The sequence below is a fragment of the Phycodurus eques genome, chromosome 23 (assembly GCF_024500275.1).
Source record: "Phycodurus eques isolate BA_2022a chromosome 23, UOR_Pequ_1.1, whole genome shotgun sequence".
Taxonomy (NCBI): Eukaryota; Metazoa; Chordata; class Actinopteri; order Syngnathiformes; family Syngnathidae; genus Phycodurus; species Phycodurus eques.
The window spans coordinates 6,712,178-6,737,200 of NC_084547.1; the positions used below are offsets into that span (position 1 = coordinate 6,712,178).

The 25,023-nt window shown below is 49.8% G+C and overlaps 3 protein-coding genes across 3 annotated transcripts in view; all 3 read right to left on the minus strand.

Moving 5' to 3' along the window:
• Positions 1-53: 53 nt before the first annotated feature.
• Positions 54-5,586, minus strand: chrnb1l (cholinergic receptor, nicotinic, beta 1 (muscle) like). Its single transcript, XM_061669321.1, has 11 exons — positions 5,290-5,586; positions 4,180-4,313; positions 4,045-4,089; positions 3,606-3,715; positions 3,423-3,531; positions 3,204-3,351; positions 2,934-3,119; positions 2,643-2,866; positions 2,019-2,197; positions 1,010-1,148; positions 54-480 (listed from the first exon to the last, which is right to left on the minus strand). The coding sequence occupies exons 1-11, from the start codon at positions 5,351-5,353 to the stop codon at positions 340-342; spliced, it is 1,479 nt and encodes a 492-aa protein (XP_061525305.1). The 5' UTR covers positions 5,354-5,586; the 3' UTR covers positions 54-339.
• A 1,449-nt stretch (positions 5,587-7,035) lies between these two features.
• On the minus strand, positions 7,036-12,611 carry chrnb1 (cholinergic receptor, nicotinic, beta 1 (muscle)). The gene is made up of 11 exons (XM_061669323.1): positions 12,433-12,611; positions 10,776-10,909; positions 10,488-10,532; positions 10,311-10,420; positions 10,095-10,203; positions 9,853-9,997; positions 8,939-9,124; positions 8,641-8,864; positions 8,300-8,478; positions 7,260-7,407; positions 7,036-7,181 (listed from the first exon to the last, which is right to left on the minus strand). Exons 1-11 carry the CDS (start codon positions 12,491-12,493, stop codon positions 7,044-7,046), a joined length of 1,479 nt encoding a protein of 492 aa, XP_061525307.1. The 5' UTR covers positions 12,494-12,611; the 3' UTR covers positions 7,036-7,043.
• A 2,362-nt stretch (positions 12,612-14,973) lies between these two features.
• Positions 14,974-25,023, minus strand: part of fgf11a (fibroblast growth factor 11a) — a 28,630-nt gene continuing 18,580 nt past the window's right edge. The window contains exons 3-5 of the mRNA XM_061669006.1: positions 23,403-23,506; positions 17,379-17,577; positions 14,974-16,924 (exon numbers count right to left, since the gene is read on the minus strand). Of these exons, the coding sequence (XP_061524990.1) occupies positions 16,782-16,924; positions 17,379-17,577; positions 23,403-23,506 (446 nt within the window). The 3' untranslated portion in view covers positions 14,974-16,781. The remainder of the gene's footprint in view (positions 16,925-17,378; positions 17,578-23,402; positions 23,507-25,023) is intronic.

Genomic DNA, 25,023 nt, shown 5'->3' on the forward strand with positions numbered 1-25,023 from the left:
ACTGAGAACATTTCATCTTAAAGTAACATTCCATTACAAATAAGTTGGCAGCCGTGGCTAACGTCATCTTGTCTGCAGCGCTAACGCTAGCTTAGCTATAGCTTAGCGTGAATTTATGTTCCTTTTTTTTTTTTAAAAACACAAATAGCGTAGTTTGCTAAATTCAGTGATGATGACAAAAGGAAATATCTTAATGTGTTAGAACTAATGGGACTTTTCCCCGATCATCAGAAAGTCCGATAGTATCTCGAGCTGCTTCGGAAGTTAAAATGAAACAACTGTACGACGAGCCCGGAGACTGTGGTTGTACGGACGCGACGGGGGCGATTTGACGCCCTGTTATGGGAAGGGGTCGTCAGGCGTGTAGTTGAAACTGGCGTCCAAGAACATCGCCAAAGTGCCCAAAGTGGTGATGATGACAAAAAGCCACAGGAAGAGACGGTCCACCACCAGGGCGATGAACTGCCAGTCCTCTGTCATCTGCGCACACAATATAACAATATGTCCGATATTGTCTGTAACACGCTATAACAGCATGAAACGGTGCCACGTTTCATCAATAGTTCACAAGCAAGATGTATCTCGTAGCATGACAAAAGCATTTCAAAGAAATACATCATCTCACCAGAGATGCTGATTATTAAATGTAAAGTGGACTTGTCTGTAACAAGCTTTGCTCAGACCAACCAATCAGAGGATGGAAAAATGCTGACATCATCAAAGGCCAGCTTTTTGGCCCTGTGAGGAGGAATTTGAAATCTGATTGGTTGAAGAAACGCTCCCAGTGCTAATATCGTTGACGTTCCGCCTTCTGAAGGCCCTGCGCAGATTAGATTGGCATGGCAACACACAGAGGCTGAAATCCGATCGGACAAAAAAGTCTAACATCCACCAACGCGTACTAGAAGCAGCGCAACCAAAAGAAAAAATAGACTGGAGGGAATAAATGACTCCAATTTCACGGAACAAATATTAGAACCCCTGGGATGCGGGGAGCCATGTTTCGCACCGAATCATCGGTGTCTTGCTTCTTCAGCTGCTCGGCAATGTACGTGACGGCGGCGATGGCCGACTTCAGGTTGGGCGGAAGAATCAGACAGAATCCATCCGTCCCCGGAAGCCTTTGAAGCTGCACCAGACTCTCGCACCTAAAAGGACGAGGCAGACACGGGAAACCTGAAAAGCAAGCTGATTTGCAGAGAATTTCACCTGCAGTCTAACCCGGCAACATTCCAATCAATGTTCCCCACCCGAGGCAAAAACGTTCCCGCCGAGCAAAAGTGGCAACTCTTTTGTTTTGCTATCGTTGCCCTCTGTATCCAGCGGAGGAGACGACTGCGTGCGCGTCACTCATCTGAGCGACAGCAGCAGCCAGCGAGCGCCTAAAAGACACGGTCGCGCTCTCAACCTCTGACGTCCGCATACAAGGGCACACTCAGAAGTTGTGCGAGTAGTGCGGCAACACATGCGCCGCGAGACCACAGAATGAGCAAGCGCGGGTTCCACTCCAGCCACGCACTGTGACTGTACTTAAGTCGACGTTTTTTACATATCTGGACCTTATTTGTGTATTGAACTAGTAAAGTACAGTGAGTAAAACAGACTTGAGTCTGTGTAGTATCTGTATTTCTACTTCAGTACAGAGTGTGAGCACCTTTTCCGCCTCTGGCAAATATGCGTGTGTGCGAGTATATTCTGCTGGCTTTGCGCGCCATGCGAATCCCGCAGCATGCCATTCTTACTCCAGATAAATAATAACACAGCGATCTCCTCGAATGGTCGCCCCGATTTAAAAGCCCCTACGAGATAAAGAGGTTGACGGAATAAACTCGAATGTGACGCACGTCGTCGCCACACAAATCTTCGCACGTTCTCAACAGGATGAGACCCTGATGCCCGGGCAAAATTGCGGTTTAGGACTCGGCGGCTGTGGGCGGGCCTTCGGTCTTAGCTCGACTTGTAGAGGCTGTTGTATGTGCTGAGTGAGACGGCGAGTGGCAACACTTGTAGGACTTTACCTGCCTCTCCAAGGTATGACGAGATCGGGGTTGATCTTGCGAAAGACGTACTCTCCTCCAGGCTGCCGTCCATTGAAGCTTGGCGCGGGTGTTTGGTCACAAGAGTCCTCCTTCAAAAGACACTCCTCCGGCTCAGGCCGGGTCATGCCAATGTACTTGGGCAGGAAATGAATGAAGAACTACAAGGCCAAAGTCAGAAAAACAGAGTGCGTGTTGTAGAGGGGGTGCAAAGTACAATGCTGGCGAGTTTCTGGTAGTTAAGCTGGGGACGTTTGGAAATATTCTCGGATCGCAGGACAATTTCATGGAAATGTATCGCGTTCAGTTCATTTTGTCCTAAGCAGACACCCGCACAAATGAGGGAGCTCGCCTGAGCCACACGCGAGGGCGTTACAGTGTCTTCATTGCTCATTTTTGTCTTTTGTTTACACTTCACTCGAGCGGACATATGCGGAGGATAGAGAGGATGATAAAAGTGGAAGACCAAAGACGTGAAATCCGGATGTTGTTTTTAGGGGCGGCAGAGGATGCAGATGACAAGAAGGGATGTAAGAGGACGGATGACTCACTGTGGCCGAGCCCGAATAGGGTTAAGCCAAAAACACGAAGATGCGTCTGACTCACGCTGCGAACCCAGTTGGGCATGATGTGCGTGCTGGGCGTGCGGTGGTGCAAATTGAGGACGACCACGCTCAGGATGACGGAGAAGGTCACCAGGATCATGGTGAACATCACGTAGTTGACGATGATGGGGATGGCCAGCGATGTCTCGGGGACCTTGTCCGCCAGCAGCAGCATGAAGACAGTCAAGGCGATGAGAACCGAAATGGAGAGGGTCATCTTCTCTCCTAGGAACCAAGACATTTGGACACATGGTTCTTTGTGGCCAAGGATAAGACAACATCAGCTTCACACCTGCTCCGGGGGGAAGGTAGAAGACGAAAATAGCCAAGACGCTGGTGAGGATGCAGGGAACAATGATGTTGATGATATAGAAAAGAGGCTTCCTCTCGATGATCAGGTAGAAGGTGATGTCCTCGTACAGATCGTCCTTGACGTTCTTTCTTGAGGGTTTGTGGCATATGTTCCACTCTCCGTTCTCTGTTGTGCGACAGGAAGTGGAAAGAGAGTTAAAAAACAAACCAACAAATTGCTCAGGATATGCAGGCGAAGTCCGTCACCCACCCGTGAACGCGTTCTCATCAATGACGATCTCGCGGATCTCCGTTCCGTCGTCGTCCAGATAATACTGCAACTCCACTTCCGAGGCGTCGTAGGTGTAGGAGCGGAAAACCATGCTGCAGTTTTGCCAGTCGAAGGGGAAGTACGCAACCTGTGGAAGATTTTGGTGAGCGAAAATAGCAGTGAGACGGACACGCGGGGACGTAAATAACCGGACTCCACCTCGATAGAGCAGGAACTGCGGTAGATGGCCGGTGGAAGCCAGTTGACGGTGCCGTCGTTGTACACCAAGACGTTGACGTATAAAGCTACGTCAAATTGACCGTCGTTGCTGAGGAGAAGAGAAAAACGACACATTTTTCAACACGTGTGAAGTTTTTGGAAATAAATTGAGCAGGCACTCACTTGTTTATGAGGTAGACATCGGGGCGCCACACCTTGTTTGCGGGAATCCTCGAAACATTTATGTGGTCGTAATCCTTCGGGTCCCACGACAAGCGGTAGTCGTTCCACTCCTGCCGACATGCCAAACGTTCACCTCCGTGGTACGGCTTCAAAGTCAGGATCGGGGCTGCGCGCAATGGCTTCTCTCTCGTCAACATGGCAACAGCATACCTTCGCCTCCCGTCGAGTGCACGTTTACCACTGCCCGTTATTATTGAAATGCCGATTCTTCATTCCGACCGCTTTCAATTCAAGGCCCCCGATTTAACATTCTCATTATTGCCACGCAAAAAAGACAGTAAGAATGAAGGTAAAACTCAAGCGGGAAATCATCGGTAGCGCATGAACTTGAGAGAAAAGTGAGCGGCCGGAGCGATAGTGCGTGTTTGTACCCTCGTACCAGATTCAGGAACACGTTGGTCGTCATCTCGCCAGTCTTCTCATTCTGTAGTCGGGGAGACGCACGCATCCGAGGTCATCCATTCGTCATCGATGGCTGCGTGTGCATTATTCTGCGAGGCGCGTGTGCGCTTACCAAGCTGACGAGTTGGGACAGAGTCATTCCGACCCTCACCGTCACTTTCTCCTCCCAGTACCGAGCGGGTCGCACCTTCAAGTTGTAGTTCTTAAATATCTTCTGATGAAGCTTCCGCTCCGTTTCTGAGGCGCCTGGGCCAACGCACACAATAAATCGCTGACGCCGATACTAATTAGCGATGCCGAGGGGTGCGGACCCTCGGTGACTTCTTGCCGCACGCCAAACGACGAGCGCCGCACGTGTGCGGCATACCGGCAAACTCCGAGGGAAAAACTGCGACCCCGTATCGGGTACGAGGCTCCGCATTTTTTAATGAGCCGCAAAAACGTGGCACCATTGTAAAGGAAGAAGCGAAGAGAGAAACCGGGCGACCGGAGAGGCCAGCAAACTGCCAGTTAATTATTTGCCCTCGGTTTGCTGACAGGGACGCCCAAATATGCATCTTTCCAAATAGGTGTTCCGACGAGACGAGGGGCGGACAAAGAAGGACGTGCGCAGCGAGCGAGCGAGCGGTCGGCCGGGCGACGGGTCGCAGACGTGACTGAGCTAATGTAATTGATATGCAGCGGGGGAGCGGGATCAAAGGGATGTCTGGGATACCGGCCGGCACCATCTGGGCTCCAAATAGATTCTGATTAGCAAACCAGGATTTGTTACCGGTCATTTGTTGTATGAAATGTAGCGGAGACGACGGTCTCAAGTTGTTTTGAGTTCCAAAAACATCATTTTCTTTTTGCCTTACAATTGAAGGTGGAATCAACTTTTAACATGCGCACGTAATAATCCAATGTCATTTCACGGAGATGCGTAATAAACGGAAATGGCCGAGCGGTTCTTGGAATGGCTGGAGGCATCAGAGGGGCGTGCGCTTTCTTTTGGGCTCAAATGTCGCCGTCGCGTTCCCTTCAGACAGACAGCGTGCGCTTCTTCCACGTCGAGTGAGTCGAGAGGCGGACGAGCTACTCTCTGCTTCCGACATTAAGGGAATAGTTTGGGCAAGGTCCATCGCGTGCGGACCATCAAACACCTTTGGGATGAACGAGAACCCTTCCAAATCCATTCGAAAAGACGCTAAGGGAACATTTTAGAAAACAATCACGTCCTTACCGGTAAAACAAAGACAAAGGCATACGATGACGAGTTGGTTGATTTTTAGGTGAAGGTTCGTCATGTTATTTGGTCCTCTCCTCTTCCTGTGGAAAGACCAGAGACCCCACGAAGCTCCACAGCTCACCCCCGTGCGCCTCCACCCAGACGGACGCGGCTCTTCGGCAGCTCCGGCTCGGAACAGCGGACGCCGGCGCTCGTCTATTTGGCGCTTTTTGGCAGCTCGTCGTCCCGCGGCGAACGTCGTCTTTGCCTGCTTCGGATCACACCTCGCCGGCGGGGAGCCGCGGCCCGATTGGGCGCCGGCGCTGGGAGTGACGAGAGGGCGGAATGTGTTCGTACTGGGAAGCCTTTGGGGCAGACACCTGTTGGTTGGTGCGCACCGATCCGAGAATGTCGGGACAGCGGGTGGGGAGGAACAAAGAGGAAGTGGAGGGGCGCGAGTGGCGTGATGTGCTAGAGGGCTAGCCGTGGGTTGTGTGCTATGACGACGGAGATATTTTTGGCGAGGGGTGCACGGGGGTGGGGTGCACCAAATATTCTTTGTTTCCTGGCCTATCGGTGTCACTTAAGGTACATTCAACACTCGCGTACCCCGCAGCGAATCTGACTCGAAGGTGCCTTTTCCCAGTATGCTCCCGAGCTGTAGAAACAGAACCTTGAACCGTGTCTCACCGTGTCCTCCCGTCAGGGAGGCCTCAGTCGAGTGCGTTCCGCAGAATATGAAGACCGTCAACTTTCCATCGCATCGCAGCTATTGTCTTGGGTCAGCGTGTCACGCTTACCTTGCGGCGGTTAGGGTCTCCAGAGGGGAAGCGGAAACAGGCCATTAATCAGCTCCGGGTCGACGGTCACGAAAGGGAAAACCTCTCGCGCTGTATCAGCGCTGCAGCGACACGGGCTCTTCGTCGAGCGAACGAGCCGACGCTCCTTCTTTATGTTGTTTTATGAACTCAAATGTATGATTGAGCAACGCATGAGAATTGTGAAACATTCCAATCTCAATTTCTTTATCAAATGGTGTCATTATTATTTCGTTTTTGCAGTCTTTTGTATTTGTATTTGTGATGCATCCAGCCACTGTCTTCACACACATGAATATCAGGAAAGAGCACGTCTTGTGTGTGCGTGTCGTGCAAGCATTCGCTCAACGGATTATCTCCCCTCAGATCTTTATCGAAAATGTTGTGAAAAAACACACACGCCAAAAGGTCGCCTATATGATGGGAATTCCACAGGCTATTCACAGCTGCGTCGTAAGAATAGCTTCCTTGTCCAAACACACACAAGTGCTTTGAATGCAAACGGGATTAGTTTGGGCACAGGAATGAATACCCATGAAGCATGTGACAGACTGCGTGCGGCACATGGAAATGAAAAGCACACAGCTGGGTCTGTGCGGCATATCTGCTGCGCCTCGTTTATTTGTTGACACCGCGTCAGAATATTTACGCCGCGCTGGATCCGCACTCCGGCACAAAGGAACACGCGGGAATATGTTTAGCGGTGACACGAACTCGCGGTTAGCACATCTGCCTCGCAGTTCTGAGGTTCCAGGTTTGATTCCGGGCGCCGGCCTTCCTGAAGACTGTGAATTTTCGGTGGGAGTTTTGCCCAGGCGCGAAGATCACCGCTGAGGCGATGGCCGCTCATCTGTGGAGAGTCGAGCTGTTTGTTCGAAATGTGCGTGCGGCAACATTTGGAGAATAACAAACAAAACAAAAAAGCCCAAAGTTTATTGACTTTTTCTGGGGTTAGAACGGGTCAGTGGGTGCCCGATTGAGGCTGGCCTTAGTAAAAATAGCCAAGGTGCCCACGGTGGTGAAGATGACAAATATCCAGAGGAACATGCGGTCCACCACCATGGCCACGTACTGCCAGTCCTCCTTCAGCTGGGACACATTGGGGCAAGAGAATTAGAAAGGCGCAGTTTAAAACCCCAGTTTGCAAAGAAAGAGGTGAAATCTCACAGCTTCGTAGTCCTTTTCGGCCTGCAGAGCCTCGGCGATGTACGTGATGGCGTCGACGGCGGACTTGAGTTCGGGGGGCAGTGACAGGTAGCCGCTGGGCCCGTCGATGAACTTCCTTAGCTCCGATGTTTTCCCCTCTGCTTGGAACCTGTGCACAAATGGGCAATCTTGACAGCGAGCGGGAGCTCGCAAGAAGATGACCCGACTTCGTCGTCTTCTTTTCAAAACAGCTACGTTACGTCCGTTCAGAACTGATTTATACGACGCATAAACCAGATACGTGTACCTTCATAGGGGGCTGTTGCGCCAGTGACCTAAACAGGAAGGAATTGCTTGTTTTGTTTTGCCAAATGCGTAACCTATCGTGTTAAAACGTGAACTTGTTTGTCACGTTATAACGTGATACTTTCTTTTTTTTCTGGTGTGGCCGCAATACGCTTCGATACTGAAGTACATTTCAGAAGCTGCAGCAAGAGTGGAACAGTTGCTGCCCAGATCGTTGCTTCGACTTTTCCTTTTTCCTTTTTTGACGGCTCACCACCAGAGGACAGTGTTGCTCCGAATGCCGGACAGGCCCGAGTGAGGAACAACCTGCTCGGTATTCAGCGCCAACACTCGGAGCAGTTGACAGCGCAGCGGTGGTCTCGGCGAAGCGGCTGTGAGGGCGGGGGTCGAGATTAGGAAGGAGGAAGAGAAGAGACTCGTTGACCTCGCAAGACTTCCTCTTCTGGTTTCCCTCCATCAGTTCTCCAAGTAGCACCTCAGCGTGGAGTCAATTACAATTCATTCGACTAATTCAGCTCAAACTGGCTGTGTCTGGTGCCAAGACATGCACTAAATCCAATTACGTGCGTGTGCGTCTCGGAACATACCGCGGCCTCATCAAATTGCTCTTATCGACCCTTAGCGGGCCTTTTTGCTCTTCACACTCATTATAACGTTTTTTCCCCCCCCTTTTCTTCTTTCTACAATAATGAAGGGATGTGCAGAAATGCGAGTAAACGTTGAACGTGTGCTCTCGCGGATGGCCGCGGCCTCACCTGTTGGGGCGAGGGAACAAGATGGCGTTGTCCGGCTTGCGGATGAAGTACTCGTCGGTGGCCTTGTTGATGGCAAACACCTTTTTCTCCCGCTGGATGGGCAACATCTTGAGGGCCAGGGGCACCTCCACTTTGGGGCGCAGCATGCACAGGTACGAGGGTAGCATGTGGATGAAGATCTACGGAGAAGGAGGAGGAATTGCATTTGTTTGGATTGGTTTATGGCAAGATTTATGGGCTAAACGAGATTCGATTGGCCCGTCAAAATGCCGAACGATGCGGCCGAGGGAGCCAGCCGGTAACGCGATCCGTCCCCTGAGCGGTGGAGCGGTCCATCTCACCCTGCGGACCCACAGCGGCATCATGTGGGTGTTCGGCGAGCGGTGGTGCAGGTTGAGCACGACCACGCTGAGGATGACGGAGCAGGTGACCAGGATCATGGTGAACATGATGTACTTGACGATGATGGGGACGCCCAGCGAGGTCTCGGGAATTTTGTCCGCCAACAGCAGCAGGAAGACCGTAAGGGTGAGCAAAACATTGATGGACAGTCCCATCTTTTCGCCTGACAGAGGGAGACACAAAGTTGATGCTTACTCGGTGTGTGTGTTTTGTCCGGCGCGCTAGAATATACCGTACCCGCATCGGGCGGCAGGTAGAAGTTGAAGATGGCGATGACGGTGATGAGGATGCACGGGATGATGATGTTCAGCACGTAGTAGAGCGGCTTCCTCTCGATGATCAGGTAGAAGCTCATGTCCTCGTACAGGTCTTTGTTCATGTTCTTCCTGCACGCCTTGTGTCTGATGTGCCACTCGCCGCTCTCTGGGGACGCAGGACCAGTATGCGAAGTCAGCTCAACGGGAGTTCCGCGCTCCCTCTCGCGTGTTCCAGTTAAGCGGCGAGACGTTTGAGGGAGGACTGGCAGTCTCCAAAGCGGGGGCGATCGCGAGGGCGGTGTTAATCGAACCTTCCGGCCGACGGGGGAATGCGGGCCGAGCAGAGTTTTCCGTCCGTGACCGGGGTATTGCGTGGGCGGTGAACTTCGTCCTACGCTGTGTGGCCTTGACATTTCGCTGAGGGGGTGGAGGGAATTTTGGAGATGTACAAAATAGTTTAGTGGGGCTTAGGATTGGTTTTAGGGGGACTAAGACGCTCACATTTGCGCATAACCACATCCAAGCAAATCATTTTAGGGGGGCTAGCGACGTCACTCCTCCAAAGTACACAGCGTTACAATTATTCAGCTGAAATGTGATCAACGCACGGATTGCTGTTTCAATTCAAATCAACGTACACTATTCACGAAAAAGTTAGGGTATCGGGCTTTCGGGTGAAATTTCAGGATGAACCTATAACCTTTCCGGGTGAACTTCATTTGACGTTGTCTCAACTTTTGTTGTCCAAATGTTTCGGCCCTTTTTGAACAACTTGCTGTTCTTTACCAAGGAGCTGATTAGCAACGTTCCCAACTGGTGTGCGGTCCGCGAATGTCCTCTCAAACAAGATGTTCTCCGAGGGAATCGGTCACTGAGTGTCGCGCTCCGCCTCACCGCTGAAGGCCTCGTCCAGTAGGATCTCCCGTATCTCGTTGCCGTTCGCATCCAGCGTGTACTGCAGCTCGATCTCGGTGGAGTCGTACGTGTAGGAGCGGAACTGCATGCTGCAGTTCTGCCAGTCGAAAGGGAAATATGTCACCTGGGTGGGTGGAGAAAGAAGAAAGTTGGAGGTCCAGCTGAGGGGTGTAAAAACAGAAAAGTGTGTTGTTGGTGAAGCAAAAAAACCTAACCCTCACCCTAACGCCACAGGAGCTCAGGTAGAGCGCAGGGGGGGTCCAGGTCACCCTGCCATTGCTATACACCTGCACGTGAACATGCAGCGCCACATCAAACACGCCATCGTTGCTGCAAGTCAACAACAACAACAACAACAACAACAACGTGGTGAGGAGTGACCCAAAAGGGCCAAACAGGTGTGCCGTTCAATCGCGACACCGACGCGGTCGCCTTACTTGTTGATCAGGACAATGTCCGGCAGCCACACTTTTGAAGCGGGGATACGCAAAACCTCAATCCCGTCATGCTCTTTGGGATCCCATGACAAGTTGTAATCTGTCCACTCCTGTTTACAGAGTTCCTTTTAAAACGAGTCCAGATGGACGGCACGCTTTGTTTCAACCGGTGCTTACCAAATTCATGACGACGACGGTGCTCATTTCTTCATTTTTCATATTCTGAAGGAAATGAAAAACAAAATAGAAGTCAATATATTGTTGGGTTTGCAGCGAGCGCGCACACGTAAGTTGTTTACGTGCGCGTATGGACCGAGCGGTCCCGACTGGCTATTTAAAACGCAGTCCTGGAATGTCAGGCAGACAGCTGGGACGGGCACCGAGCAGGGGGGGCGCCAACCGGAACCGGCCGAGCTGAAGCCGACACACCGTCGGAGTTCTTTGCTTCCTTTGATTTGAACTCACCAGTCCGACAAATGAGGACAGGGTCATGCCCACTCGGACCACCACTCGCTCCTCGGGGGTGCGTGCGGGACGAACCTTGAGCTTATAGTTAGCGAAGATCTGCTTCATGAGAGCCTGCTCGACATCCGCGGCTCCTGAAACGTTCAAAGTCAAACTAATTGGTCATACAACATGTGATTTAGTCGAAAGACCTTTGCTGTGTTGTACGGTTTGACCCAAATGCCATCATTTTTACACGCAACATTTATCGTTCGTTATATTTTCCGGCGGCGAATGTCAAACATACGTCATCGGTTCGAAGCGTCGAGAATCAGTTGCGAGTTTCCTCCCCATCTGTGACTCCTATTTAACTGTCCGTTTTGAGCGAGCGGTCTCCTGTGCGGCCCGGACAGGGCGCCGGCCAATCGCGGGGCTTCAAATTCGTTCGGATCAGAATTTTGCTGTGGAAATCTCCCAGCGTGCAATGCAATCCACCGGGATGTGCAATGTTTAGCATTTGGTTTTAATAGTGTCAAATACAAGCTTGATATTGAAATATTCAACTCATACTCTCTTTGAGAAGGGATGCAAATTCAAATATTGAGGTGCATAATTTATGCCGTGATGTAATGGAAGTCTATTGCCATTGTTGCAAAAGTCAAATAAACAAAAGAGACAAGATAATCACTTCAGGAAAGACAATTTGACATGCGGCAAAATTGAAATTGCTACTTTAAACCCATCCAGATCGAAAGAAATATTTCCATCCTGGTTTGCGACCACATCCGAATAGAATCCAGTTGTCAATATGAGTTAGCCCACCTATCTCCGTTCGCGACTTGGATGAGGTCAGAGCAAACAACGCTGCCGTAAAAACTGTTCGAAACTGTTCATTGAACATCTGACTCGAGTCATAAACAGCCACATTAATATCTGTTGACAGGAATTCAAATATGCGGTGAGAAAGACCACTTCTTCACGGACCACCCGACCCGGACCCTTGGAGCAAGGACAAAAGTCAGCCGGTCGCGCAGTTCCGGCGGTTCCAGATCAGAGTAACCTAACGGTGCCAACAACTGGTCTGGATCCTACCGGTGGGTAAGTCACACACATTTCTAGTACTACTTTTGAGCTGCTGGGATCAGTAACGGACTCAAAGGAATCTTTGCGGCGTTGAGATCAGAGCATCTGTCAGCCATTCAAGGCCGTAAAATGAGAGCCGGTGGCCGTTTGGTGAGGTCATTTTTATCGTCATATTTTCCACCCACCGTGACTATCGCACGTTTCTCAAATTGCGCTACGGTCGGCAGTCGTGTCCGGGATCCGGCCACTGATTTAACCTGATTGAATCACTTGCCGGAGGGGCCAAACGCTATTGATCCCCCCCCCGGTGATTCGTGCGACTTCATGAGCCGTGAATGTCGGGCCGACTTTTAGTCATGTGTTTTGGAGCGTGCGCTAAAAGCATGTCGAGCCGCGCTTTCATACACGATAGGCGTCTCGCTACGCGTGCAAATTCCTCAAACCGCGAGCATGATTCTTTCTTATTGGTTGAATTGAGGTGCGTTGCATTCTGTTCCTGCGCTGTTGCCTTCGTCGGGGCTGATTGTGTCGCGCTGGCGCTGTTGAGCGTGCGAGTTGTTCGTAGATGTGCAACAAGGCTGCCGCTGCCGCTTACCTCCCAGTGAACTCAGGCCGCATACGCAACACACCAGCAGGAACGCGTCTTGGCTTTTCATAGTGACAAAAACAGCACAACTCCAAATCAAAGCCCGGCGTCGTTTTTTGCTCCCGCGGAAGTCCCCTGGAGATCCTCGGAGTGACCGCTGTTGTCTGTCAGTCAGGCCGGACGGGCCAACTGCCGACTGCTCCGATTACGACGGACAAGGGGGAGGCCGGGGTGTGAGCGTGTGCGTCTGTGTGTGTGTGTGTGTGTGGGTTTCCCCTTCCTATACATTCTGATGCCAAAACTCTCTTTTGGTCCCTCCTTTGCAGCTCGAACAGTTTCCCCAATTTGGGGAAGACTTTGTTCAAACGGTTTGAGCTTTTTGATGGTGTCGAGGCTTTTACGGACCTCGCTTTGGGACGCGGCCGCGTGGGTCGGGCCTTCTTCTTCTTCTCCAAGCTGACAGCCAGTAAAACAAATGAGCGATGTGGCGCTTAACGGTGACCGACAACACGCCGGCGTCATTTACGATCCGCTCCCGGCGCCATTTGGTCCGCGGCCGATTTAATTAGCATAGAAGCAAAGTGTTAACAGTGAACCGGCGAGGCGCGCATCAACAATAGATCAGTCGGCTTTTATCGGCGGAGTTAAGTTGAATTGTTTTGCGGGGATCGCGCGCATCGGCAACAAGCGCGAGATGGTAAAGTGTTGACATTATCGGCGGAAAATCAATTTGACGGTGCGAGACACGCTTAATTCAATTCAGAACTCCTCTGCCTGATGACCTTCGCTTTTTCCTCATTTTCTTGGTCACAATATAAAAAAAACCCAAAACCCACTGACCACCAGTGTTAAAATCGTACAAATGCGTTTTATTCAGTCATATCCTCGTATTATAGAAATAAATGCATATCATATTGCAAATGCAAAGTGAAGGTTTGGAGGGTTGGCGGCAGGTGGAGGGAGGCCATTAAATCGAAGGCAAAGACTGTCCCTTTACGTGATTTGGCGCACGCAAGCTCGTCATCCTGTCTTGGTGCATTTGGAAATCCTCGACACCCGCGCTGTGCCGTCCGTTCCCGCGCTGCTGCGCCCCTCTCGCATGGCTATATTTCTTCACAGAGCTAAAGATACTTGGTATTTCCCTGCTTCTTTGTATACAAAAATAGTGTCATTGGCGCTTTGACAGCTGGAAGACTTTAGGAAGACAAAAGCTTTTGCGGAGGAACGTGTCACAATAATTGTCCTCGTAGTACAAAGAACAGCAACAAAAAGACTCCTTTTGCGGACGGACCCGAGACACACGTTCCGACGGTCGACGGCGTGCGAGAGGAGGCGTCCTGTGACGGAGGTCACGCAGGTGTTCTGAGGAGGAGGAAGGGGGCGACGCCAAACTGGCGATTTTGATTGCAAACGTGCGCTGCATTTGCTGCGGAGGATGACGATATCGGTCTCGGCGGCCGGACGTAAAGGTCGCTGTACGGAAAGTAAATGTACAAGGTACGATGCGGTAATGTCCGAATGTCTGTCAGTCCCATCGCAATCTCGACATTTCTATATTGAAAATCGTTATAATCGTAATATCGCGACAGTCAGTATGAGGGCTTGAAGTAGATGAAGAAAAGGGACAGTGCTGCTCTACCCCCCCACTAACTCTTTTTTTTTTTTTTTTGGTGCGTTTTCTGCTGCATTGCAGATGTGGCGAAGGGACTCCACCGCAAAGTAATGCCTGCACACGCGCGCACGCGAGGGCACATGCGAATCTAAGCCTGTGTGCTTTAGCTTGCAATATCAATATGAATCTCTCGCCCCCTCCTCTCGTCTCTCTGGCCGCACTTTGTTCATCGGGTTTATTGCTTTGTTTTGTCCAGTGACTTGCACTCATTGATTCTTACTCCCCTCGCACACGCAGCGCACCCCCGCCGCATACAGTATCCACACAGCGGACCCCCAGGAGGGTCAGCCTCTCTCCCTCGCTGCAGTGTGCCCCCCGGGGAGGAGTACGAGCTCCCAATTCGAGCACGCGAGGACCGTCCGTCCCCATATCGCAACACATGCTGTAAAAGCGCATATGCGAACCTTGTCTGCTATTATTATTATTATTATTATTATTATACGGCGGTGCCTTGAGATACAAGTTTGATTTCTTCAACAACAACAACAAAAATGCAATGTTTTATTTGAATGAGAAAAAAAGATCTCTATAATATTATACTTGTAAATAAAAACAAAATAAAAAATAAAAAAATAAGGTAGTGACATAATGAAACAAAATGTCCGTTTTAGTCACAGTTTGTCAAGGAATTCAATGCACATTGTGTGCTGCTCTTTCTGGCGAAGATAAGGGCCAAATCACACTGACTCTTCATGCCTACCTGGATGTAGCAGCCAATCACATTGCAGCGGGGCGTGTCCTGCCGAAAACTCAAGTGGGATTCATATATATATAGAGAGAGAGAGAGAGAGAGAGAGAGAGAGAGAGAGAGAGAGAGAGAGAGAGAGAGAGAGAGAGAGAGAGAGAGAGAGAGAGGATCAAGAATACAGTGTATAAGTGCGATTGTGTATGTACAGCATGTGTGTTGCTGTGCCGTTCGTGTTCAAATAGCCGTTGCTGAAAGGGTTAGAACACCGCCGCACAAATGCTCATCATTGCCGATGAGTATTAGCCTTAAGCTAACAGACTGAAGGCTAAGATATGTCGCTCTTTGAAATGTGTAATTGCCTTGAGTTTGACACGGAACCTCAACTGAGAGTGGCAAGAAACAGCTTGAAGCCTCTTTTTTCAAAGACTATTTCATATTAATTATAGCTGACACTGCCACCTTAAAACGCTCGTACCACGCGAGTCCACGCTCGCAAGACGGCTCCGAACCCGAGCAACTCGCAAGTCGGGTCCCTCGTATCTCGAGGCACCGCCGTATTCTTTTTTGGGGCATCAAAACCAAGAGGTGATGCCTTAGCTACGGCGTCCGCAATGCGACCTCCGTCAAAGGGTTCGCCTCATCCTGTGCCTTTCAAACTCCCAAATCAATGCTTCCTGCGATATATTATTCAAGTGGTGCGGCTCCATTTCAAAACGCAACCGCTGCTGTCAACTCTTTGCAGCTTCTTGCCTCTTAACTGAAAAGAACAAACATTTTCTTTAAAAAAATGCCGTGAGAATAGCGTAGTCCCGGAAGTAATTTTTTATTTATTCCCCCCCGTTTCAAATTGAAATCTTCGACACTTCCACCCAAGCAATATCTGCCCGCAGCCGTAATTCTGTTCTAGCACCAGCGGTGTTTAATTAAACATTTGTGTAATTACTTTGGGAAGAATAGTCAAACATTGAATGGACTTTGTGATCCATGGGGGATGACTGGTCAAACATGGCAACCTGAAGGTCTATTTAGCGATTTAATTAAGGTTTTAAGCGCTTCCGCCCGGTGGGAAAGTGGCGTTTCAGCAATTACCGATGGGAAACTAATGTGGCAATAATGGCAATATTAAATGGCTTCAATTTAATAGAACATTTACTGATTTGTACCTTGCTTAAAAGTGAGACAATATTTCCTTGTGTGAAGAACAACATCATGGTTGGCATTATTGCATTGGTATTGAAGACGAGGCTGAGGGACAAGCTAAGATTTCGGGGGTTTTCATTTAACGTTCATTTCTGAGGGTTGGGATATTCTATGCAGGATTGTTTTTGGTTGAATTCACAAAAAACGCTCTTTCCTTGTATCTCAATCTTTTTGTCTGTCATGCAGTTTGGCATTGTGTCCTCAACATATTGAACCAAGCTCATCAGTCATGTAACCATCAGTTACATCATCAGCTCCACACCCACGCCACCGTATTCGTCAGCGAATTAATGCACATTTTTTGCACGTATGTGTGTGTGTGTTTTTAAGGGTTGACAGATTGTGATTAACGACATGAACAAAGAGTGGAAAACGGAGTACAAGTCTGAAACTAATGAAATCACAAAATCACAGTCGTGATACATGGAAGAAGACCTCTCACACACACGCACATAATGCTTCTTAAAAAGCTGCCGACATGCACGGAAGACATCGATGGAGCGAGACGGTGGCTGAGGAACCCATCGAATTCCACCACCGCAGCCGTTGCGGTAAACGCCAGGAAGACTTTTTGCTCGGCTGCTGGACCGACTGGGAAAAAAAGAAGAAGGCCACACCTCTCGTCGGCGTTATTGCTTCGCAAATTGTAGTCACACAGAGGTCGGGAGTTGAAGGACGTTCTCTTCGGTGCCCGCCGAAGGTAACCAAAGAGTCTCAGGGGGATCCGTGTTGCAGGACCTGGCAACCCTGTTCAGGTGTCCTCCAGGGATCCCCCTCCAGCCCTCTTGTCTCACATCGCTAGGATGACGAGGTTTTGGTTTTGCTTAGAGGGTCTTTCTTGCCATTCTGGTGTACAGGCGACTCACTGGAGGTCTTGGGCGTTTTCCTCGGCGGACTCTGCTCGGCGACGTCATGGAGGGATGGCTCCCTGTACATGGCCACTAAATACAGACAGAAAGAGAACAACAATTCATCTGAATGATATTTGTTCCGCGAAATGGAACAAAATGATTTCCGACTGTCTATTTGCTTCATTTGGCGGCATTTCTCCCGGCTGCGCTGCTTCCAGGACGTGGACCCGGATGCGGGCGTCGGATTTTGTGTGCGCGTCCAATCAGATTTCAGCCTCCGTGTGTCGCCACATCGATCGAATCTTCGCAGGGCCTTCAAATCGGTAGTACAGGCCCATGCGAATGAAAGTATTAGTATTTATTTGGATGGTTTGGTCACGTGATAGAGAAATATCGATTGCGAACCGCTCGAGCTGCATTTGGATAACGTATGAATGATTTCTGGAACTATGTTGGTGTTAAGAGGTGGATTACGATAGCGAAATCCAGCTACCGATCGCTTGGCGGGCCGCACAATCTGCTTTCTGATACTGATCTGTGGCACCTTCAATGAGTTTGGGTAGAAAATGTGCAGCGCCCTTCGTCTTCTTGACGCGGTTTCCCTTCATGACCTGCCCGTCCCGGTTGATGCCGATGTACCAGGCCCGGCCCGACTGCGTCTGTCTGTACAGGATGGACGAGTAGGTGACGTAGTAGTTCTCGAACACGCACTCTTTGAACTTGCACTCTGGTGTGAAGTGTTCCTGGAAGACACACGCATACACAAAAGGGATAGGTGAGGACAACGCGTTTGGGAAAAGGGAATGTGGGGAAATGGAGCCCACATTTCATCATGACAGGCTTACTGGAGCGGGATCCATTATTTATACCGCGCCTTACCTGCAACAAACAACAATGGCCTTAGCCCCCCCCCCCCCACACACACGCCTTCCCCCCGGATGGTCCAGCGAGCCCACTTTCGGCCGTCGCGACGCAAACACTCGTTTCCACGCTTGTATTCGACGAGATGTCACGTCCTGCCGCTGCCACGTTTTCCCTCTCTGCGCCACATTTTGCATCTCCTTGTTCACTTCCAACCCTTGCAGCCCTCCGCCATGTTGTAACCTTGTCGGGAACAAAGCAATTTACACCATCGATTTGGAGCCTCGATGTGACGGCTGAGCGGAAAGGCCCGAATAAGGACTTTGCTTGCTCTCTCTCTCTCTCTCGCCCGCCATTCAGATCTCCATCCCCTGTCTCCTCTCCCTTGTGGGCCACAACAGACGTGTTATCCATTGCTCTTTGTACAGTAAAATATATTCAGGCCTGACCGATATTGGCTCTTTTCAAATGGGATTTCTTTCTTTAAACATGAACACATTACAACATAAGACAAAAATGATGACTTTCAAACCAACAAACAAAAATCCGGCCTCGCCTGTGTGGAGTTTGCATGTTCTCCCCGTTCCTGCGGGGATTCTCTCCGGCTACTCCGGTTTCCCCAAAACACGCATGTTCGGTTCATTCGGGACTGTAGTTTCTAGGTTCCGAATGTTTGTTTGTTTATACGTGCCCTGCGATTGGCTGGCCACCAGCTCAGGGCGTCGCCCGTCTCTCGCCCGGAGTCGGCCGGGATCGGCGCCAGCACGCCCGCGACCCGAGTGAGGATAAGCGCTACGGAAAATGGATGGCTGGATGGAAAGGGCAAATATCGGCCGATTGATCAGCCAGGCTCGAGTTATTTTCCCTGCGATTAACAAAATTCCATCTTTCTGCATACTGTTGCATCCAAACTGCAATTCATCACAGCTCTCTCTCTCTCTCTCTCTCTCGCTCGCTCACACACAGAAAGCTCACAGTCGCCCCGGGGTGCCGTCAGCTGTGCTACCTTGTGTGACAACACACACGCGCGTGATTCACGGGGCACGCACGCTCGCATCTGTCTGCCGAGCTTTTACCCTGACGAGCCGTCTCGCCAATTTCATCATTTCCTCCTCGCCACCTCGAAGGTAGCACCCCGCACGAGCCGAACCTGCCGCGCTTCCTCTCGTATTCAGTAGGGGGCTGTCTTAACGCAGCGCCGTCTGCCGGCTCTTCATGTTGCCTCTGCTCGTTCTTGTGCAGCAAAGCACGTTTGCTGAAGCGTCCCCTCGGGTTGCACCTGTTTGAGAACACGCACGCCGTTACACAACTCCGCTCGCGAGGCGACCGCGTGACCGTTGCGCACGCACGCTCAAAAGCGATGACCGAGGCATCGGCCGCTGCCCTCGTCGCTCGCTTGCACGAAAGGTTCAAATAACGATAAGGCGAGGTACACGAGGATTATGACACGGCTGCCATTTACCGCGAGGCCTCCCCGTGCACTCTGCCGGGAAACGGATCCCGTGTAAGACCTCTGCACAAAGTCAATAATCATTCGGTGAAAAAAACAACAACTGCTGGACAAAATGTGAGGAAGAGAATTTCGGAGTCGCAGATGCGCCACGACGACGGACGTATTTCGCGGCATCGATATGGCACGCCGGCACGAAGCGACGCTGATTCACGCTACGTTTACAACGGGAGGCGCTAACCCGTGCTCGAGGGCAACGTTTGATTTTGAAAACGGACACAAACGTGTGCGCTGGAATGAGTCGACGACAACATGTTGTGTTATTTGATCACCAGTGTTGGGTAGAAACTCATTCCAATTTCATTGCAAAATGTATATAATTGTAATCCGTGTAACCCATTCCTTTACGCTGAGAGAATATGTCCTTAAATGACATTTCCGTGATTACAATTTGAGTTTTTTCCCCCCCCCTATCACTTCCTCCTTGTAAAGCCGAGGCTTGCGATTGGCTCTCTCTGGTCATTTGCCTTTCTGCCGTCGTCTCAAACGGGTCCTATTTTTTAATGAGTTTGTCTGGAAAAGGTTTGACTCCTTTTTGTTCCACTTTTGAACACATAAAAGAAGACTGCCTTTTGAGCAGTTTCATCTTTCGAATTTTGGACCTTTTTTTTTTGAAATGGAAAATTCACTTATCCGGGTTGTCGTACGAAGCGATATCGTCTGGGTTTTCCAAAGGGCAGCCGAAATATCCCTGCGGCCCCCGCGCACTCGCGCTCTTTCTTTCTCTCTCCTCCTTTGCCTCGTGGGCTTTCTCCCCCTCACGCCCTCTTCCTCCATCCGTCACGTGGCCTCTCACCTCCTTGCCGCAGGCCACACGTGTCCGCCACACGAGAGGCGACGTCACGGGGAGGAGACGCCGTGCCGAGCGGGCGTTTTGTTGGAGGGGCGTTAGAAAACACGGAACTTCATTTGGGACGCTACGGACTTTTTCGTATTCACCGTTTGAAAATGTTATCACCTGTTGATGGATGACAACTGCCGATATTTCAAATCCTTCGATCAGTAAAACGGATAGATCCTCGAGAGGAAACTCAGCGGGCCACGTCTGCACCGTTATTGAGCAAATGATATGAAATGTCCGTTTTTCGCCGATTGCGATTCAGTCTCTACCAGAAGATGCTCATGAATTTGCTTTGAAAAGAAATTGTTTGGGCTTGTTGGAGCTGCTCGGACTCCAGCTTCTTTTCCCTAACGGACTTCGACGTATTCCAGCTCCAAAGAAATCCGTCCGTCCATTGTTATTCTGCCGTTATTTAGCATTGGTCTGTGCTTCTACAGCTGACGTAGGATGAATTCCGCCCTGCTTCTGCATTGACCTTCTCAATATTGGGTCCTCGGGGCCAAAGCTGTGTTCGCTGTCGTCGGGAGTTGTGAGTTTGACAACGTTTTCGCCCGGCGGAGGCCCCCGGTACCGGTCCGGCCCGATTACGTCTCGCTGCTTCTCTGTGTTTATACCTGACTGCGCATGTGGCTTTGCTGAGGGCGTGCGGCGGGAAGCCAAATTGAACACGGCAGAAAGTGTGTGTGTGTGTGTGTGTCTGTCTTTACCACACAGTTTAACACAGCGTGCCTCCACACACACACACGAGGAGCAACCACACGTGATTTCCCTCTGGTCTCTGCCCAGGAGGCTATTCCACACCACGTGTCTCATAAAATGGGCCACCGTGTTCTCAGCTGAGCACTATTTATTTTTCTTCCTAACACAGGTTATTTCTTGACTGATTTTGAATCATCACTTTTGTAATTTGGTGTTCAAACTAGCAACAGCAAATGAATTTGATTGATGATCGTATGGCTTCGATGTCGAACGAGTAAATGTGCCGGGCGGGACATCGAGCGGGCCGGACGAGAGAACGGGGACGGCGGATAAGGAAGGCGGGGATGCACTTACGGAGGCGAAAAAATGAACCGCAACACAATGCGGCCGACGCAAATAGTTGGACGGTAAAGAAAGAAGACAGCAGCCGGTGGAGGGAGATAGGGAACCGAAGTGACGGCAAGACGCCGGCCGTTTGCTACGAGCTCGCCCGACTTCCAGCGTTCCTTTCTCGGAATGCTCATTTGACTCCTCCCGGAAAAGCCGCAAAGCACTCTGAGGAACCTCGAGGATTTCGAAGAACAACTCATGCGCCCGGCGCTTCGGTACGTACTCTCGCCGGTGCGGTGGGGTCCTTTTCCTTTCCCGCTTTCGAGAGTGTACGTATCATTGTTGTCCGAGCTTGTTTTGAGAGGGGAGTACAAAGGGAAGGGTTACTGTCAATAATTCGCCTGGCGTTTGCAAGCAGTGACACAAACTTCTGTCTACCTTTTTCTCGATAAAAAACATATGGTAACAATGAAATGGGAAATGAAACCGTTTGTACGTCGCGATTCATTCGTTGCGGCTCCTTCTGGTTTGCATAACTTGGCCACCGAGGGCAGTATACAAAGGTTTTACAACTCCTCCCAGTAACTTAGTAAACTGCGGTCATATTAGTCGTTTTTCCCCAAGGGATAAAGAATATACGCCTGTGAATATTGTTATATTGTCAATCTACTGGATATGTTTTGCTGCACCGCTTGCCCACGGGCATCAAAATCAAGCGAAAGCAAATCACGTGTGTCGACTTCGCTTCTTACTCAAGCACCAAAATTGCAAATTGTCTTATCGCAAAACGTTTTTGTTCCCAATGCCCCTTTTTAAATCAATGGAATAATAGTTGAACAAACATTTTTGGAATGGCTTCTGATTTCAAAACGATACGCATCTCACGGATATGTAATAATGTGAGGCGATCATAAATTTACACGGGTTCGCGATCATAACGGCCCTCGGAGGGAAACCCCGATGACGATGCGGCTCGAGACAAAAAGCGCTTGCGACAGCAGCATCTGCGCGCTTTCTCGCAGTAGCGCAGCTGGCGAGCGTGCCAGTTGACCACAGGGCACGGCAGGTTTTAGCTGCGTAACCTTTCCCTTGATGAGGTCACGCCGCCGGGACGGTCCCGACCGATCGCTCCTCTTCCCGCATTGCCCACGACCGAGGCTCTTTCTCCGGCCGCGTCGGCCCCTCCGCGGGGGGGAGAAAAAAGACAAATGCGTCCCTCCTCAATTTCTTTCTACCTTTCGTTTGGAGGCTTACATTTGCGGAGAACGAGAGCCGAGCCGCTTTTTGAAGGTCGGGACGTGAAACAAATCTCACTGGGATTTTCTGCGAGGCTCCCCAGTGTTTCGGACAAGCGGGTCGCCTTCTCTCTGTTAGTGCACAGTAGCGGTTCGCAAGTGCTCGGAAAATGCAATGAAATATGGCCACAAAATGTCACTTCCGTTTTGTTTTAGGAGGGCAACATCGATAGTTTCTTCTTTTTACAAATTGAAGAATGCAGACTGTAACAGTTTTAACGGTGGCAATTATGCTATAAAAACACTAATGGCTTTTAAAAAAAAAAAAAAAAAAATACAGAAAAAAAAAAAATATATATATATATACATTAAGGACATTAAGTCCAGCTCAAGCTGATCGTGCGTTCTTGTGCAGCATCATCATGTACAGCGTAAGGTTAGAAATGGAAAACCTCGAGAAGAACTGGTCCCCAGTCATTGATTGATGATTGCGCTCGTCTCCCCTGACTCTCTCCGGAGGTGGCACTTTCTAAATTGTTGATTTATTATCGCAGGGAAGCTATTCTGCAAAATGGTTTCTTTTGGACAGAACAATTCTTTGTTTGATGTCTGAATGACTTTCGGTTGAAGTTGAATGCAAAAGGAGCACTGTCAATATTAGGAGCCAAAGTGTCCTATATTGGGACATTTATCCGGTGGAGTAAAAGAGAGCAGAGATCCTGGCAGGAATCCTAAAAGTTACTAAAGAAGTTGTCAGGGTCAAATGCTTAAAGTTTCTTTTAATGAATGGAATCGCTCAGCAATATCGAGAGAACGATGGGAATGGCTCAATTCTGATCCATTCCCATCCCTACCATACGCTGTATTCTTGGGCCACTGCGCAAACGAGTTCATCATGCGCCGTTGGGAACGCCGAAACATTTGATGTCGGCGCTGCGGGAAACCGAGGACCCCCTTGTAATTTTGTCTGCAATCCGCCCATAACGTGGAGAATTCCACATTTAGAGTAAATGAACTGCAAATTCAGCAGGATACGTTCAAGGGATCATTGAAAGAGCTCCCTCAGAGCGAAGGTCAGTCAGGGGTCCGTACCGAAGTGCAGAGGTAGCCCTCGCTGTTCATGGCCACGTAGCGGCCGGTCTTGCAGCTCTGGATCGCCACGATGCGGAGGCCCACAGGAATCAAGTTGAACTGCGCTGTTGAAAACACACAAAGAAGCATTGAGTCAAATTGGCAGCAAAAAGACAAAGCGGGAGGTGGGACGCGACCAAAAGAGACCGAGAGACCTTGCAATTACGTTCACTTGCCAATAGGAACAACATCACGGTTGCCGTGCAATTTATTTGAGTTTGGGAATCGGAGCAACTTTCGTCCAAGTGTTTTGTGGGAATGTGAAGGGAAATTCCACTGACTGATGAAGCACCTCACTGTGTTAATGTCAGTCCTCGCGTTACACCTTGTCTTTCCGCGATCGATCTGCGCATCTCAAAGAGACGCTCTCGCAAATGAGCCGAGTGCCACGATGAGAGCACAAATCGAGGGGAGAGCGCATGACTGAAAAACTCTGCTTTTGTTGGGCCCTCAGCCCACTTTTGCATCATTTTAGCCTTCAAATTGACAAGTAGTTTGCTTTCTTCCACATTCCCCGATAAAAAGGTCCTTGCTATCGCATCCATCATCCTCATCCTATTCTTGGGGGATACCGGCGGCCCATCGGTACCTCATTTTCCCACAAGCCCTCACTCTTCCTCTGTTTTATTCAATTTGACTCTGGAAAACAAAATGGATCACCCCAAAAAGTTTTGGTTACTTTTATTCGTTCTTCCCCGGGGAGCGGAAAGGAGAGGGATGGTGTTGCCAAATCAATCCTGCCGGTCAATTTGTGGCCCGGAGATAATAAAGACAAGAAATAAGCACGGAGAATGTGGAGGTAGATTGGATGCGGGGAGGAAGAGGAAGAGGAAGAGGAAGAGGAGGGGGAAGTGGAGGAGGAGGACGAGCAGGAGGTCCGGTGGCATCTCGCCACACAATTGAGCCATGCAAATGGCGGGATTGTGCGACCTTGCTCCTCGACTTAAAAGAGCTTAACGCGAACGCGTAATCGGAAATGCCATCACGAAACTAGCGTTATTATGACGGTAGTTGTAAACCTTTAAAAAACTGATTTAGGAGCACACGTGTAGATGTAGATTGGCTTTATAGCAATTCTCCCAGGAATATATTCTTGATCCTCTGCGAAAAACAACTCGTATTACTGCAGCTCTGTCATCTTGAAGTATGTATGGCGTGTGTCTGTCTGTATGTATTATACTGCCCCCGGTGGCAATTAACGCATGAAAATGTTTATTTCTTGACATTTTACTTGTATGATTTCATCAAGTCCAATATCGTGCAGTGCTTTTTTCTTCGGATGAAAAACGTGCCAACACTTTTTGGGGTGCTGGGACGTTTTCCCTTCATTTCATTGTGGAAATACGAAGACACGGCAGCTGGCCCGACTCCCTTCTAGTCGTTTGCTATTCAGGCGCTCACTCTCACAATCCTGCTCTTGTTCCTCCCAGTTCTCAAAGCCTTTGATTTCTCTTCTTGTGCTGAATGATATCAAGCACAAGGGAAAGTCAGACAGAAACCCATGGCGGGAGATAGTGTTAGAAAGACTTGTTCTCGAGCAAAGAGGCAGATAAATAACATTTCTTTCCAACAGCGGGAGATG

Coding starts and splice junctions, on each gene's coding strand:
- chrnb1l (XM_061669321.1), bottom strand. CDS start 5,353: ATGACGAACCTTCACCTAAAAATCAACCAACTCGTCATCGTATGCCTT. Junction 4,090..4,179: donor TGTCCCAACTCGTCAGCTTG/GTAAGCGCACAC, acceptor CCCCGACTACAG/AATGAGAAGACTGGCGAGAT. Junction 3,352..3,422: donor GCAGTTCCTGCTCTATCGAG/GTGGAGTCCGGT, acceptor AATCTTCCACAG/GTTGCGTACTTCCCCTTCGA.
- chrnb1 (XM_061669323.1), bottom strand. CDS start 12,493: ATGAAAAGCCAAGACGCGTTCCTGCTGGTGTGTTGCGTATGCGGCCTG. Junction 10,421..10,487: donor CCGTCGTCGTCATGAATTTG/GTAAGCACCGGT, acceptor CTCTGTAAACAG/GAGTGGACAGATTACAACTT. Junction 8,479..8,640: donor TGCCGCTGTGGGTCCGCAGG/GTGAGATGGACC, acceptor CCTTCTCCGTAG/ATCTTCATCCACATGCTACC.